The 16607-nt window shown below is 44.2% G+C and overlaps 2 protein-coding genes across 10 annotated transcripts in view; one reads left to right on the top strand and one right to left on the bottom strand.

Moving 5' to 3' along the window:
* SLC39A10 (solute carrier family 39 member 10) overlaps positions 1–16607 on the top strand; it is a 97473-nt gene that overhangs the window by 72171 nt on the left and 8695 nt on the right. The window lies entirely within an intron of this gene.
* Positions 1–16607, bottom strand: part of DNAH7 (dynein axonemal heavy chain 7) — a 249486-nt gene that overhangs the window by 4462 nt on the left and 228417 nt on the right. For 6 of the 7 annotated variants that reach the window (XM_053276777.1, XM_053276818.1, XM_053276788.1 and 3 more), the window contains 6 exons: positions 15795–15971; positions 12261–12422; positions 9655–9855; positions 5493–5654; positions 3896–4081; positions 1446–1583 (listed from right to left, as the gene is read on the bottom strand). In XM_053276777.1, the coding sequence (XP_053132752.1) occupies positions 1446–1583; positions 3896–4081; positions 5493–5654; positions 9655–9855; positions 12261–12422; positions 15795–15971 (1026 nt within the window). The remainder of the gene's footprint in view (positions 1–1445; positions 1584–3895; positions 4082–5492; positions 5655–9654; positions 9856–12260; positions 12423–15794; positions 15972–16607) is intronic. The other variant, XM_053276796.1, reaches the window with a different exon arrangement.

Consider the following 16607-nt stretch of genomic DNA (forward strand, 5'->3'; position numbering starts at 1 on the left):
CCAGAGTCTACCATCATTCTAAGCAAGATGCCCACATGCTGCTGCATTCTACTCAAAAAGCACACCGCCATTGCTTGGAAACGCACAGAGCCTCTGTGGTTTCTAAGCACAGTGTCATGGTGCTCCTATTGGGAATCACGGACGGCCTGTCACTGTCGCAATGTTGCTGTGCTTAGGGGCCATGAAGGCTCCCCATATTAACAAGCAGCAGCAGCATGCTTTTGAGTAGAATGCAGCAGCGTCTGGGCATCTTACTTAAAACACGTTAGAAGGCTGCACAATACCTGAGCCACTGAGTTCAGTACACAGGATTGTGCTCTTAGTATACAGAAAAAGCTGCTAATTCCAGATGGGCCTGGATCCATTGTTGGCATTCCTTAGCATACTGGCAGTGGACAGTGCTGGGCTTAATCTGTACAGGGCAGCCTTCTGCCATTCGTTGTGCCCCTTCTCTACTGCCTTGCTCCAGCCCTGCCTCGCTCGGGTTTTGAAAGCAGCACAATACACAGTGGGCAAGTTGTGCTTCAGGTGGTGAACGCAATCCAGCAAGAGAGTTGTGCCTGAATTCCATTGATTCCAGAGTTCATTGTGCCGAAGGCTGAAATCCTAAGCAACTTCCAAAGATCCGTTTAGCCCAGTGAGATTTGAATAAACATGCTTAAGTCTGCAGTGCATGTTCCAATGCTTTCAATGGGACTTGGTCAAGTAACTTGCTGGACTGTGCTCACTGGGTAAAGCGAAGGGACATCCTGTAGAATGAGGATGCAAAGCTGCCTGGAGGTCCTCTGCGCTAACTGTGGTGCTTATGTTTAGGAGACTTCCCTTTCCTTCTCAAAGAGCAGAGCCTTATGGAGACATGGCGCTTGGCCTGAGATTACCCCCTGCTTACAAGCTCACCTGGGGCTACACAGGAAGAAGGTATTGTTGGTGGGGGCCACACTTCTAAACACACTGCTGGTCCCTGGCTTAGATTCAGAACTTGCTTACATGGTCATCTGGCAAGAATGTACTCCTGTTAAGTTGATCTGATAATGCTTATCATGCACTAGTACACCTTGCTCAAGCATGCAGGGTCTGTATGCTACAATTGTTTTCTAAGGCATTAAGAAACTTGATACGTTCTTTAACAGGAAAGGAGAGTTTAGATTCTGGAACACAATCCGTACTAGAAAACTTAAGAATTTTCAACTAAGCTAAGCTCTCTGCTTCCTTGATTTAGTGTTTCTGTGAACCCTTTAGAAATTGCTCCTATAAAAGTTAACTATGGTGTTTCATATCAAAGTGCCAGCACATTCATAAATATTGCAATAACAGTCCTGTTAAGAAAAGAGCAGATTCTCTGTATTTAGAGTCTTATACAAGAACCTTGATCAGTAATAAAGCCACTAGCAGTAGGAGCTAAGTAGGCAGTAACTATAATGCTTCTAATGTGAAAATTGACATACTTGTGTTAGAAGAATATTATCAAACAGCAGTTGTGTTTCAGATTGGTCCTTGGTGATATCGGCATTGGCATTCATCCCAAAGATCTCTGGGGCAGGGTTCAGAGGAAGGGTCTTTGTGTATTCAATGTAGCTTAGATGCTGAAAAAGACCCATGGTAATTAGAAAAAACTCTAAATGGCTTGATTCTGTACATTTTCTGCTTCAGGAAGGAGTGCACAATCAATATTGGCTGAAACCATGAGCCTTCTTCTTCCATCTGACACAAATGTTCTAATATGAAAGGATGATGTGAATGTTCTGAAGCCTTGTCTGCTTCGGCGACAGCTTCTTATTGATCAGGGTACCTTTTTTAAAAGGAGGGGGAAGGGGTTGTGGGGATAAGAAATGGGAATATCCCTGCTTAAAATGGAGGGGGTGGCGAATGAAAGATACTTTTAAGAACACAGGAAAGAGAAACAATGGGGGTGGGTGGGGGAGAATAAGATTTAAAGAATGGGGGGAATAACCCCAAATACTGTGCTCATACAACTCTGACATCATCCACAATATCCCACAGGGCATGAGATCTGTCTCTTTTTCCTTCTTCAAATGCCAGGATTCCCACCCACACTCCACCTCCACTGTAGACAGTACAGCAAGAAAGAGGGACAAGAGCCTGTGGTTTTAAAAAGAGAAATGTACTTTGTGTGTACACTCAGTTATGGCTTCTATTGACAGCTTTCACAACATAATAAAATTCCTGTCTTTCTTTCTGTGCTATCTACAGACACCGGCAAGGAAAGGTATCTCTTTGTACCTCGTCACTCTAAGGGCCTGCTTAAGATAAAAGTACGCTGCACTCAGAGAGCGTACCCCCATTGGCAGCTTTTTAAATGTAGTACTTTGTAGACAGCAGGGAAAGAAAGTGATAGACACCACCTAGAGTGATTAGATATGCCGCAATTTTATTAAACTAGTGTCAACTTAGCATCTGGTATCTGTGTGGAGAAAGTACCTAGTTGCTCGTGTATGTTGGTGTTGACAGCTATCTGCAATGCAGCTGTCACTAGCCCCTCTGAAATCCATTTATATATTCTTACTTGCTAACCTTCTCAAAGGAAAAATATATGAAGTAGGTTTTCGATATGAATGATGAACTGTTCAGCAATGCAGGCCTATTACAAAAATTACTGTACTAATAAGAAGTAGAGTGTTTTTCTTCCCCCACCCCCGGGTTCCAGTGACATTTTTCATTTTAATTTACTCTGAGCACCCATTTACAAGCTTTTGAGAACAGTGTACAGGTGAAACTCGGAAAATTAGAATATCGTGCAAAAGTCCATTAATTTCAGTAATGCAAATTAAAAGGTGAAACTGATATATGAGACAGACGCATTACATGCAAAGCGAGATAAGTCAAGCCTTAATTTGTTATAATTGTGATGATCATGGCGTACAGCTCATGAAAACCCCAAATCCACAATCTCAGAAAATTAGAATATTACATGGAACCAAGAAGACAAGGATTGAAGAATAGAACAATATCGGACCTCTGAAAAGTATACAGTGTACTGTGCTTGATTGGCCAGCAAACTCGCCTGACCTGACCCCATAGAGAATCTATGGGGCATTGCCAAGAGAAGGATGAGAGACATGAGACCAAACAATGCAGAAGAGCTGAAGGCCGCTAATGAAGCATCCTGGTCTTCCATAACACCTCATCAGTGCCACAGGCTGATAGCATCCATGCCACGCCGCATTGAGGCAGTAATTGCTGCAAAAGGGGCCCAAACCAAGTACTGAATACATATGCATGCTTATACTTTTCAGAGGTCCGATATTGTTCTATTCTTCAATCCTTGTCTTCTTGGTTCCATGTAATATTCTAATTTTCTGAGATTGTGGATTTGGGGTTTTCATGAGCTGTACGCCATGATCATCACAATTATAACAAATTAAGGCTTGACTTATCTCGCTTTGCATGTAATGCGTCTGTCTCATATATCAGTTTCACCTTTTAATTTGCATTACTGAAATTAATGGACTTTTGCACGATATTCTAATTTTCCGAGTTTCACCTGTACATTGCAGGATTATTGTAACATTTTTTCCATTGTATCTGCTCAGAACTGGGCATTGAAAGGTATATTGCTTCTGAGGGTGGAGATTAGCTAACTAAGTGTTCCATGGATTTCTTGAAAAGATTAGTTTCCATTTTCTAATAGATGGATGGAACTGGCCTACTGTTGTCTGTGACTCTTTGGCTGATAGACCACCTTCTGCTAAATTTGCAGTAAGTGGTGGAACACGATAGTGTTTATTAGACAAGCTAATAAAAGTGAAGTGGCTTAAACATCCTAAAGTGCTGTAAAATTATTTCTTACAGCTGTAAACATTTAAGACACACAGCACTCACGGACTATTATTGTAAATTTGCAGCTCATTTGCCCAACAGATGGCAAAATGCTTACCTCTCCTTCAGGAGGGGCAAAATAAAGGCCACTGGAATCAAACTTGTAGTCTGGATCTTTAACAATGATTGGATTGTAGAATTTGTTCAAAATGCTACGCAGTGTGCGTCGGTCCCAGTCATCGGTAACCCTGCCTCCATAATTACATTCTCCAGTCATGTAGCGGATAGCATCAAATGGTAGTTCCTGAAACATAACAAACCCCTCTATGAGTTCCCATTGCCCGGTCAACTTGGCTACACTAGTCATTAATGCTTGCCTTAACCCGCTAGCTGTTGCACTACAACGTCTGTCACCCCCTGCAATAATTTATTGTGGCAGGGGTGATGGGTGTGCAACAACAGCAAGAGTGCCAGGGTTGCCCACCTCTGGCCTAGGAAATAAAGTTAACAAGAATTTGAGCTCTCTCTACTTAAAAACATGTTTTAAAAAATCATTCTAAGCCTCATCAAGCTCTTTGAGAATTATATCTTATTTTGATCCTGCTGTTCCCCCAAAGAGGGAGGCAGTGACTAGCTAAGATCATCCAGTAAGCTTTCAGTCTAACTGCTATACTACAATGGCTCTCAGCCATGCCTGACAAATAAATCTTAGTAGCTCTGTGGGGCTGGCCCAACTTAGTAGGATGCCAAATACCACCCACCTTCCCCCACACACGTGCACACTCCTCTCCCACCACCTATTCATTCATTCATTCATTCATTCATTCATTCATTCATTCAATTTCTATACCCCTCTTCCAAAAAAGGCTCAGGGCGGTTTACACAGAGAAATAACAAAAAAATAAGATGGAACCCTGTCCGCAAAGGGCTCACAATCTAAAAAGAAACATGAGATAGACACCAGCAACAGTCACTGGAAGTACTGTGCTGGGGGTGGATAGGGCCAGTTACTCTCCCCCTGCTAAATAAAGAGAATCACCACATTAAAAGGTGCCTCTTCGCCAAGTTAGAGGGGAACCTAGCCTGGCTGTTGCTGACACACTGCCTGTGTTCTTTGCTGCTGGGTTGGTAGTAAGAATGCTGTGGCACCTGACATGGAGTAAGAGCCCCTGAGAAGGAAGAGGAAACTGAAAAGGGGGCAGGGGGGAAAGGAGGCATTTCTGTCCATAGAGTTGGGCTAGAGTCGTTCGTGCTGCTGCTCATAGAGCTGAGCTGGCTAGAATCGTGCTGGTAGCTCTGTGGTGCTGCCAATGGCAACAGAGGTAAGTGAGCGGAAGGATGGCTCCAAAGTTCTGGCTTCCCCCAAATTTGCTGCCTAAAGCAACTTACTTGACCCTTCTGCAGGGTAAGGCCAGCCCTCCACTCTTAATAGCACAATTAAGATCAATTTTAATTGATTTTATATCCTAACCCTTTTATCCTGTTTTAATTGAATTTTAATTTATGTTTCCTGCCTAAGGATTCACATGTCAGGCAGTACAGAAATATGATAGACAGATAAGAAGTGGTAGCCACTTGGTTCAATGGGGTCTGGATAAAGCCAATTCTTCTTAGAGTTTATCTTTTTTTAAAAAAAGAAAGAAAGCTCCAGACTTGTGCATATGGGCGGCAACAACAACAAGATCGGTGGTCCTTTCCCTAGATCTTTGCAGTACCTCGTATTGATTCAGGAACATATTCAGCTGCTGCACACTGATCCGCAGATCTGTCTCATTGAATTCATAAGGTATATTCCAACCCAGTGGTCCAAATTTTCGTCTCTCTTGGACCAGAGCATGGAAGAAACAGAGGCCATACAGCAACTTTTTGAATTCAGCCTTTAAAAAACAAACAGAAAAGAAAACATGAAGACAAATGTCCCCTGCATGGACACCTTTCTCTCCCTCCTCCTGATGTCCAGTTATACCACCATGGTATCTTCAGTGCATCTGTATTCTATTTATGCTCTGAGACCCCGCTCTTCCTCCTAGGAGCTCAGAACCATCCCATCTGGGGTTTCCAAGAATGGATGAAACTACTTGGTTTCACCAGCAGTTTCACCATCATGCACCTCCAACCCATTCTTGGGCAACAAACCTGTCTTTAAACCAGGTCTGTTCTAAGCACATATAAAGCTTTGTCATATTTTAAGACAAAGGGGGCTTTCTTTGCTGTGAATGAGGGGGATGGAACCACCCCTGCCACTAACCTTCCCCATAGCCTCTGCCCCCCAGGATGTTCCCAGGATTTTCAATATGAGAGCCCAGCTAGCGGGAAAGTGACACTGAGGTGGTAAACCACCAGCAAGGGGTAGGATTTAACACTACTTTCATGCTCCCTTTGCTCCAAAAATTGACCCCCATATACGAGACAGACAGACCCAAGTTTAAAAAAAAAAAAGGCATGCTATTGTCAGCTGTAGTTTATTGCACGTCCTTTGACCCCAACAAAGCCAAATACAGGCCACTACCCGTATATGCTGGCCCAACAAGGGCTCAGGATACCTTCAGGCTTCGCTGTCTGCCTAGAGCTTGAACAGAGGGGAGACGGGACAGTTTTGTGTGACCTGCGGCAAGTTGGTAACATTGGTAAAATGTCTTATCACAAGAGTCCACACTCCCAGCATGGCGTCTGAACCCATCTAAGCAAGTCTGGCCCGGTTTGGTTAGAGGCTGGACTGGCCTCGAACAGAACCGCACCAGTTTGGTCCAGCACCCCTCGAACCCGCCCCCCCCGCACAGTCTGGTCCGGTCTGGGGGAGGGTTTCGCAAATTTTTAATACTTAAAACAAAAATTATTACCTTTAAAATGCTCGTCGATGTGGCGGGGGGTGCACGGAGGTTCCCTCTCCCCCCGCCGGCCTTCAAAGTGCACCCCTCAAGCCTTTTAGGCATGCTTTTTGGCCTGTTTGGGCCTTCTAAAAATGGCACAGTGGCCAAAATGGCGGCTGCCACGCATGCGCAAAAGGCCTCTGTGAGGCCTGGCTTGACCTACGGCCTCGCAGAGGCCATTTGCGCATGTGCGGTGGCCATTTTTGTTTTGGCAGCCACCATGCATGCATAAATGGCCTCTGCAAGGCCATGGGTCATGCCAGGCCTCGCAGAGGCCTTTTGCGCATGTGTGACAGATGCCATTTTGGCTGCCGTGCCATTTTTAGCAAGGCCTGAACGAGCCGAAAAGGCTCGAGAGGTGCATTTTAAGGTCGGCAGGAGGAGGGGGAACCTCCATGAACCCCCACACACACCGCCTCAACGATCATTTCAAAGGTGGTAATTTTTTTTAAAGTATTTAAAATTCGTGACCTCCCCACCCCCGAACCATCCGAGTGGTTTTGGTTCTGGGGGTTATCGAGCCGGATGGTGTTTCATCCGGGGGGTTGAACCATCGAACCCCCAAACCAAAACCACAAACCTCAAACCCCCCGAACCTGTCTGCACATCCCTAATCCAAGCCTGGTTCCATGATGCGTTACCGACATTCTCCACCCAACTTCAAATGTACATGTGGGATTGAATGTTGGTAACACGGTGTAGGAGCTAGACTTCAGCAGGTTCAGACATTATGTCTGCTGAGAGCATACACTCTTGCGTCCTGATATTTTATCAACATGTTACTGGTTTACTAACTTGCAGTAGATTGTGTGGTTGGCTAATTTTAAGCCAAATTTTGGGTTACGGCCCATTTGACCCACGAGTATACTCCTTAGGTTCTGGCAACGCTAACTTGCCCAGAGTGGTCTGTGTATTTGGCAGTTCACAGTACAACGCATTTGACTTTGTGGGTCAACACATTTGCCAAATCTTGCAGGTCTGCCATAGGTAACCTAAGTAAGTTCATCACAGTGGATTTTCCCAGGTCTCTCTAGCTTCTAGAAGATGTACTTCATGCACATCCTTGTGTAACACAAGGAAGCAAACCCCCATTTCATCATTTTCAACTGGCACACTCATGTTGTCTAGCCTGGTATCTTACCGGCACCATCTGTTATATATTTTGAAGAATTGGTTGGTGCGAAATAAAGTCATATTTCCCAGTTACCTACAGATACCAAATTTTGCATGAACAATCCTCCCACTAAAATTAGTGGAACATGCTACTTTTAACATTGGAATATGCTGGGGGAAAGGTTTAAATATTTTTTAATATATATTTTAGGAGAAATTCTTACTATAATAATTAACTGTTATTGTTCTCAACAAATTTTACTATTGTTCAAATTTACCATATATGGCAATTCAATAAAATGAATAATGTTTACAGTTGAAAGCCCTCAAATTTCAGACCGTTTTTACTTCCCTTTTGCAAGCACATTAATAAAAAATTCTATGACGTATTCAAGTGGCCCTCAGTGATTTGGCCCATTCACAAGCGACCTCCCTGTAGAGAAATTTAGTTACTGACAGTGGAGGTGGGGGTTGTTGGTTTACAGTTTTCTATCCCCACAACTAAATTGGTATACAGTTTAAGTAGTCACTCTCCCTGCTTCTCAGCTGGTGCATGGAGAGAATGAAAGAAGCAGTGTCAGAGGCACAGGCTGTTCCAAGCTTCTTTAAACCTCCCTGCACATCAGCTGAGAAGCGGGGAGAGGGTTTATTTAAACTTGACACCTAACTCCATTTGGGGATGGGGGTGGGATGGGGGTAGGGGTAGGGGTAGGTCAAGCACTCCAATATCACAATGAACATTTCTGTGAACATTACCCCCACAACACTAGCAGCCTTTCTGGATTTCATTTCTTGAACTTCCTTAGCAATGTCATGAACGCAAAATGGTCAACAACAGGCCTTACTTACTAGTCCGTTAGAGGGGGGCTATAATGACGATAACAGAAATGGAACAGGAAATCACAGCTGGTGCAGAATGCAAGGATTCTGGCAAGGGCCAGGTACTCGTCCCATCTCGCGCTGCTCCTGCTCCAGCTCCACTGGCTATCCATATTTTCCCAGGCACCATTCAAGATGCTGGGTTTGACCTTTTAAGCCCTTAATGGCTGACCCTGCTGCAACAGCATCCATGCCATGAAAGAAACATCTCCTGAGGTTATTTACATTTGGCCAATTGTTTTCTGTGTGCTTCCTGGGCCACGATCAATGTACCTCCAACTTGACATCCAAAAGCCTTGTTTTCTCCTCTCGGGCCTCTTTCCTCTCCCTGCTAAAAAGCACTGTTCCATTTTTGTTCTTTTAAAAAAGTTTGAGGTGGTTTGTTGTTCTTTTTTTAATTGCCAGAAAAGCAGAAAAGGATCACAGTCTCAGTTTAAGCACAACAATCTCCGGTTCTTAATTACGACACCTATCATGGAAACTATCTTGGGTCAAGCATGTTTCGTCTCTAAAACCTAATTATGAAAACAGCAGGTGGCTCCCCAGTCAGAGCAGTTATTCTAAAGAAGGTGTTTATGAGTGCCATCCATCAACCCACATGGCCACTTGAGCTCTCCCCGATACATGAAGCTCGCATTTTAATGCTTTCGATTAAAGATTTGATTCTCAACAGTGCAGGGCTCAGCTATTCTTCTGCAACAAGAATTTCTCCCCTGCCTTGCAGATTTGTGTCAGGAAACTACTTCCTCCTGACTTTTTAAGTGGGAAGCTGTATTATTAATGGCACACCACCAAAGCTCCGCAGAGAAGGAATGAAGCTTGGCGATAAAATAAAAATAAAATTTTAATAAAATCCGCTATTACTGCATCCCAGGAGCCAGTAATCAACGCCGGCTTTAGTGCTGAGAAGAAGGGCTATTTCATTTGGCAGGTTTTAAACTAGCAAACACAAAATATAATCACCAGGGTCTGCTTTACAGGAAGAAGGGAACAAAGCTAATAAAGGAGTACTAACAGGCCTTTTGCAGCTGTTAAAAAACTCAGGGTCAGAGATGGGATCCATCAGATATGAACGGATTACATTTGCCCGTAAACCTTTCGGTGCCTCGTTTGTCATTTTCACGCCATTCTGGAGCACGGAGACAGGAAAATTGGGAGATGGGTAGCTCGTGAGCCACAGGCGGAAATCAGGATGTGTTGTGTCTGGATTTAGTTCCTAGAAGAGAATAATATTCCATATAACAATTCCATCTAACTGCCAGCCAAAATTTGATATCAAGCTTTTTAGCTAAAGCAAGCATATCTTTAAAATATGCCTTCATTCTGGAGTGATTTTTCTAAATGGCCAGCGTGAGACTTCATGATAGAAGGACCTCTCTTTTTGCCAAACTCTTTTCACTCTAAAATTGATTTAATGTCAGCGCACTTAGGATCTTTTAAAATGAATGGTTCTCCAAGCCGGGCCACAGGTTCCAGGCACAGGCAGTGCAGGTGCACACTGAACTTTTGTGATCTGATATGGCGGCCTAATTCATTCCAATAAAGGAAACCAGTCAGTTGTGTGTGTTCATTTGCCAACATGAATTAATTGCTTCAATTGAAATGAATGAACTGTGTCCAAAAGAGCACACAGATTGCTGGATTGCCATATAAGTGAACGTTTGGGTGGCAAACACAATTTTGGACATTTCTGAGTAACACACCTTTCAAAAAGTTCATCACAAAATTGTTTAAGTAGTTGACATTGTATTTATCTTATGTTTGTAAAGATTTGTACCCTGCATTTTGGCCTCCAAAAGGCAGCTCATGAAAAGAAATCAAAATCAACACAATACAGTAAAATCACAGGGTCAATAATACTTTAAAACAATATAAATGTTCAATTAAAAGGACAATGCAAACAGTAGGATCAAAACTCAACAAGGGAAGGGAAAAACCAGCTCAAACACCAGGTGGAACGAAAATGTCTTAACCAATGTTGAAAATCTGTAAGTGAGAAAGCCAAAAGGGCCCCAAGGGCAGGGGGTTCCTCATCCTGGGGGCTGTGACCAAAAAGGCCCTGTCACCTGCATTTATCAAATAAATCTCCAAAGGCAGAAGGACATGCAGCAAAGTCTCAGGTGATGAACAAACATTTGATTCGAAAACTGATTCAGAATGGTAAGCAAAGGCTTCCCGGGGATACAGCCAAATTTGGTCTTGGAGAGAGATATGATCTGCAGCCTGAGCCGAAGCATGTTTACTCAAAAGTAAGGTGTGCTGAGTTCAATGGGACTTACTTCCTGTAAGTATGCTTAGAACTGCAGCACTGGAGCAACATTACAATATCGCCTGAGGATGATTTTCCAGACAGTTGCTCCAAACTGGAAATGGGAGGAAAAATACTTCGGGAGACAGTATGGACCAGGATAGTGCTGTGGCATTACTGCAACTGTTCTTGTGGATCTAGCTGGATTGGCACGGTGATCAGCCTAAGCACAATCCAGTTGTCAAGTATCTCACTGCAAGCAGGTGAGCTGAATTATTGCATCCAAGAGCCAAAGGAAACCCAAATGGTTATGATCTGTGCTATTTTGTACACGTCTACCCCTAACTATATTATCTCTTCCTCTTCTCTTTGCTCTCTGCAAACTCACTTGTTAACAGCTTATTCTCATCTTCACATCCCTGCCTTTAAGTATTTTACCTTGCTGGTGTCCTTCATCCAGCATGCCATGCCATCACTCTCAAAACCCACTCATTGCTCATAATGATCCCTTGAACCACCATACCTTACCTCCCTTGAACTGACTGCCACAATTTCTCTCTATGCTGCCCTTCCCTATTTTCACCCAAACTTTATCTTTTACCTTTGTCCTGTCTATCCTAATTTTGTAAGTTAGGGATGTGTGAGCAGGTTTGGAAATGCACCTGTTCGAAATTGAAAGGGTTTGGTTTGATGGCTCGATATTGAACTGAACCACCACCACCCTGCCTCAGTTTGGTTCGATGTTGAGGCGAACCCCCCGGACTGTTCAGTGGGCTCACAGGTTTAAAATTTATTTATTTATTTATTTATTTATTTATTCCAGAAATAGAACTCGCCAGGGGCTTCTCCGAGGCCATGTGGGGTGGTTTCTCCCCTCCCCGCATCGGTCATGACCAGGCCACACAGAGTCCCATTGGGCATGCGCCACGGCCTCCAAAATGGCCACCTCCACAAGAGTGAGGCCTGGAGCAGGCTGAAGACCACCCAAACTGGGAGATTTGGCAAATAATGGAGGCTGGTGTGGGGGAAGAGGAACTTCTAGAGATCCCTTTGCAGTCTCGGAGAAGCCCCGAGTGGTGGCAGTGAGTTCTATTTCTGAGAAAAAATAAAAATAAAATTTTTAACTCACTAACCCCCCCACTCCCCAACCTGAAACCAAACCAAATTGGGGCCGGGGTTCGAGGTGCACAAAACTGAACATACCCTGTCCAGTTTGAGACCAGTCTGAACTCGAACCAAACCAGGCAACCCGGTTTTGTGCACACCCCTACATGTAAGTAGGCATTATATTTCTTTCATGTAAGGTGCTGTGCCTAGCATCCTATTAGCACTGAAAGGTACTCATTGGTAGTTGTACTTTTGACAGGATTTACCTCACAGACTTTTTCCAGTATTGGCATCCATGATGTTGCTAGATGACAATTCTGCAGAACCACCCAACTGCCTTCCTTCACTGCTTTCTCTATCATGCGCATGGCAATGGGACCCTGGCCTTGGCCAAGCGACAAGGAGCTAAGCTTTGATGCGCCAAAGCCCTGCAGGCAACAAGCAAAGTGAAAATAGATCTATTATCCAAAGCCACAGTAACACAACAAATGCCTGCTGCAGCCGTTGGCTACAATTCTGCATGTTCTGTAGACGGACTTGTTGAACAAAGAAGCGTCAGCTTGTCAAGTGATACTCCCCACATTGAATACAATTGGCAAATGTCACATGAAAGGGTGTCTCATTCCTCTTTGTTTACTCAGTTGTCAGGATTGCTAATAAGATACAGCACATTTTCCCGGCAGGAACCTGTCTTATCAAAGATGTGATCCTTAGCCATTTCCTTGCATGTGGGATCAGTACTGTGTTCTGCAGAACATAATGCACTCACCATACACAAACACACATTTGTCTGCACAGGTATGAATTGAGAGACTAATTTGTACATGTACAAAAGATTCTTCCTAGGCCCTCTCCGCTAACATCACTGAATGTACATGAGCAAATCTCAAGGTTCATTCATACACACTGAAATCAGCTATGTTGAATTGGCACCTGTAAGTAGGCGGCCTTATTCAACATGAAGCCCATGGCCATAAGAGCGGGGTAAAGATTCTGGAGGTGAGGATGTGCACGGAACCAGTTCGGAGGCCCTTTTTGGGCCTCTGAACCAGTCTGAAGGGCTGACGGTTCCACTGGTTTGGAGGCGGGTGGGGGGGGTTTACTTTAAGGGTGGGGGAGGATGCACTTACCCCTCCCTCTGCTTTTCCCACCAGCGCTCCGTTAGCAAAGGGTCCATTTGGGCAGCAGCGTACCTCCCTGCCACCCAGCTGCCTCGTCAGACCCTACATCGCCAGAAGTACCCAATGTGCCTATCTGCATTCGCTCATGCACAGGCGCATCAGGTACTTTATTTATTTATTATTTATTTTTACATTATATATCCCGCTCTTCCTCCAAGGAGCCCAGAGCAGTGTACTACATACTTATGTTTCTCCTCACAACAACCCTGTGAAGTAGGTTAGGCTGAGAGAGAAGCGACTGGCCCAGAGTCACCCAGCAAGTCTCATGGCTGACTGGGGATTTGAACTCGGGTCTCCCTGGTCCTAGCCCAGCACTCTAACCACTACACCACGTAGGCTCTACTTCTGATGATGTAGGGTCCGACAAGGCAATGGGGTGGCAGGGAGGTACGCTGCCGCCCACGGACTCTTTGCTAACGTGGGGGGAAAGTGGAGAGAAGGGTAAGTGCACCCTTCCCCACCCTTAAAGTCAACTCCCCCGACCTTCGAACTTCCCCTGCCTGGTTCCATGTACGTCCCTATCTGGAGGGAGTGCTGTCAGTGTGGTGTAGTGGTTCGAGTGCTGGACTAGGACCAGGGAGACCTGAGTTCAAATCGCCATTCAGCCATGAGACTTGCTGGGTGACTCTGGGCCAGTCACTTCTCTCTCAGCCTAACCTACTTCACAGGGTTGTTGTGAGGAGAAACCTAACTATGCAGTATACCGCTCTGGGTTCCTTGGAGGAAGAGTGGGATATAATATGTTAAAATAAAATAAAATAAATAATATTGGGCCTGGAACATTTGAAAAGGAGCACCAGTGGTGTTCAGACACAGATGATTTTATGGTATTGGTTCTTGTCCTTTGGACTTTCAGACTTTTCTTTCACAGCACCATCAGCAGCAACTAAAGGCCAGTTTACAGATAAGGCAGCTCTTGCATTAACACCTCAGGAGCACAAGGCCACTGCCAGGCTTTCAGGTGGGTTAGGTTTGCACATAACCAACTTGAAATTTCCATGGCAGCTGTGCCTTGAAAAAATGAAGCTGTCTCCACACAGTGAGCAGCTTACATCAGGGCTTGGCAAATCCCTGGCGCCAGGGAGCTGTGGTGCCTAGAAATTTAACTATGGCACCTAGATTAAGATATTCAGAGGCTGAGGTATTTAGTAAAACCTTTAGATCTGGATAGTGGTTCTAGACATTCATAATAGTGGGTTCTGCGCCGATCAGCTTCGGTTAGAATTTGTTAGCTCCTCACGACGCCTATAACTGCCCTCTGCACGTGACTGCAGTACCCTCTAGTGGCAGTTGGGCATCCTCTCACTCCGTTGCTTGCTGACCGGTGACTGCAGTACCCTCTAGTGGCAGTTGGGCATCCTCTCACTCCGTTGCTTGCTGACCGCCATACGGATCAGTCCTCGAAAACAGTTTGCTCCTTGGAAAATTAATCTTTACTCTTAAATTCCTTAAATCGACTTCTGGAATGAACATAACTACCAAGTCTGTTACTTCTTGTTAAGGGGATTAAGAGAAGCCCATTTACCCTCCCCCTCCACAATGTCTGTCATGGTCTGGTAATTTTGTCAAGGATCCATTGTCTGGCTCCCAAATTTTGAGGCTGGCTCCTAGATCCAAATAAAACTGGTCAAGGCCTGCTTTACATGCTCCACCTCCCCATGAACACTGGACACTTTTCTCCATGCCAATGCACCTTCTTTCCCCCCTTTAGCTAGCGGGCAAATTGATGCCCATTCTGTGTGGTGAACCAGTGCACATGAATGGCTCCAGAGGTCTTCTCCAGAAGAAAGAATGAAAACAAGATAAAGAGAGTGGTGTGGTGCAGTTTCTCCCCATACATAGAATGCTGCCCTACAAGGAACTGCATGTGCAAAACCAGAAACACAGTTCCACGACACTGGATTATTAACACCCCCACAGAAACCCTTTTAAAGGTCCAAATAGCTACACTTCTACCATAGCATGCACCATGACCCATTATTGTAATGTACCAGGTGTACCAATTGTACCCATGTGGATGAAACCAAACAACTCATCTTAAATTTGTTTGAGAGTCTGTATAGAAAAATGTTGATGGGCAAGAACAAGTTATCACTTGGGGAGGAATATGTGACCATGCTAATTCTGACCTCAGTGCTTGGCCTGACTCTTTACCATACCTTGAAAAATGCATAGGGAAGATAAAATTGAGAACTATGCTGGGTTCTAAAATATGGCTTCAGGATTCCAGCAATTAGCTACGGCTGCCAAAGCTCCAGTGCATGGAGGGAACTTCGACAGCACAGAAAGGAGGCCACAGGTCTGTGCCTTTATAGACATGGTCCCGCCATTAAAATGAATACCAGATTCCTCAAATGCCCATTGAAAATGCATTCATGAGGTATGGCTGTTGTCCGTAAATGGTAAAACATACATTGGCTCAAAGTGCTATTTGTTAGAAAATTAGCATCACAAGATCTAGCCCAATTCCATTCTTTTCAACTCACTCAACCACTCATGTTCACAGCCATCCTGAAATCAGTCCTGCCATGAAACAAGAGATTCCAAGCAAGTGGTCCTAGGCATAAAGCCTCACACACACAAAGTAACTCAATGTCATAACAAGGGCCATAAATATACCTGGTCATCAGCAAACTTGAGAAGAGCTGCCATAGGATCTGCCCCAGGAGACAACACGAAAATCAGTGGTGCACAGCAATGGCTATCACCAAATGCACTGGACAAATCAAAAGGAGGTGGCTCAATAAACATACGCCCCAAGTGGCCAATGATGAACTCCTGCACCATTGGAATGATCTAGAAAACCAAGTAGGAGGAAGGGAATCACATGTAAACATGAAGACACTTCTGCTATACATTTTAATACATGAAGCAAACAAACTTGTAATGGAGTCACCAATCAAGCTCCCTGGTTATAAACAGGCAGCAACAGAATACAAAGAGATGTATAATGAATTCTATACAGAAATACTACTTTGAACATTTTGAGTTCTATTACAGAAAGCAAAAGAGAGAGCATTCACTCTTCAGTTGTTGAACTGAATTCAGGTGCAGTAATTATCAGTAAGTAATTTCAGGATAGCAAATGCTAAAGGTGACTGATTTAAGCTTCCACCTAAAACATACCTTAATGGTTATAAAACGAAGCATGCTTATTATGAAGGAAGTCCTATTGAACCCCGTGGGAAGATGTTTATGATCAGCAATGAGTGTGCGCAGAACTAGAGCTTGGCCTGATGCTGCAATCACACAAATGGTTGGTGGAGAGTAAGTTCCACTGAACCAGTAGAATTTACTTCCAAGTAAGCATGCATTGGCTCCAGCTGCAGCCCTCAAGCCACTGATATGGGGGTTTCTCATTAGACTCACACTGAGATCTCTTTGCTAGCTGACATTTCCAAGATTATCCAAAATGGTTTGAAAAATAGAACA

Source organism: Hemicordylus capensis, chromosome 1, assembly GCF_027244095.1.
Source record: "Hemicordylus capensis ecotype Gifberg chromosome 1, rHemCap1.1.pri, whole genome shotgun sequence".
Taxonomy (NCBI): Eukaryota; Metazoa; Chordata; class Lepidosauria; order Squamata; family Cordylidae; genus Hemicordylus; species Hemicordylus capensis.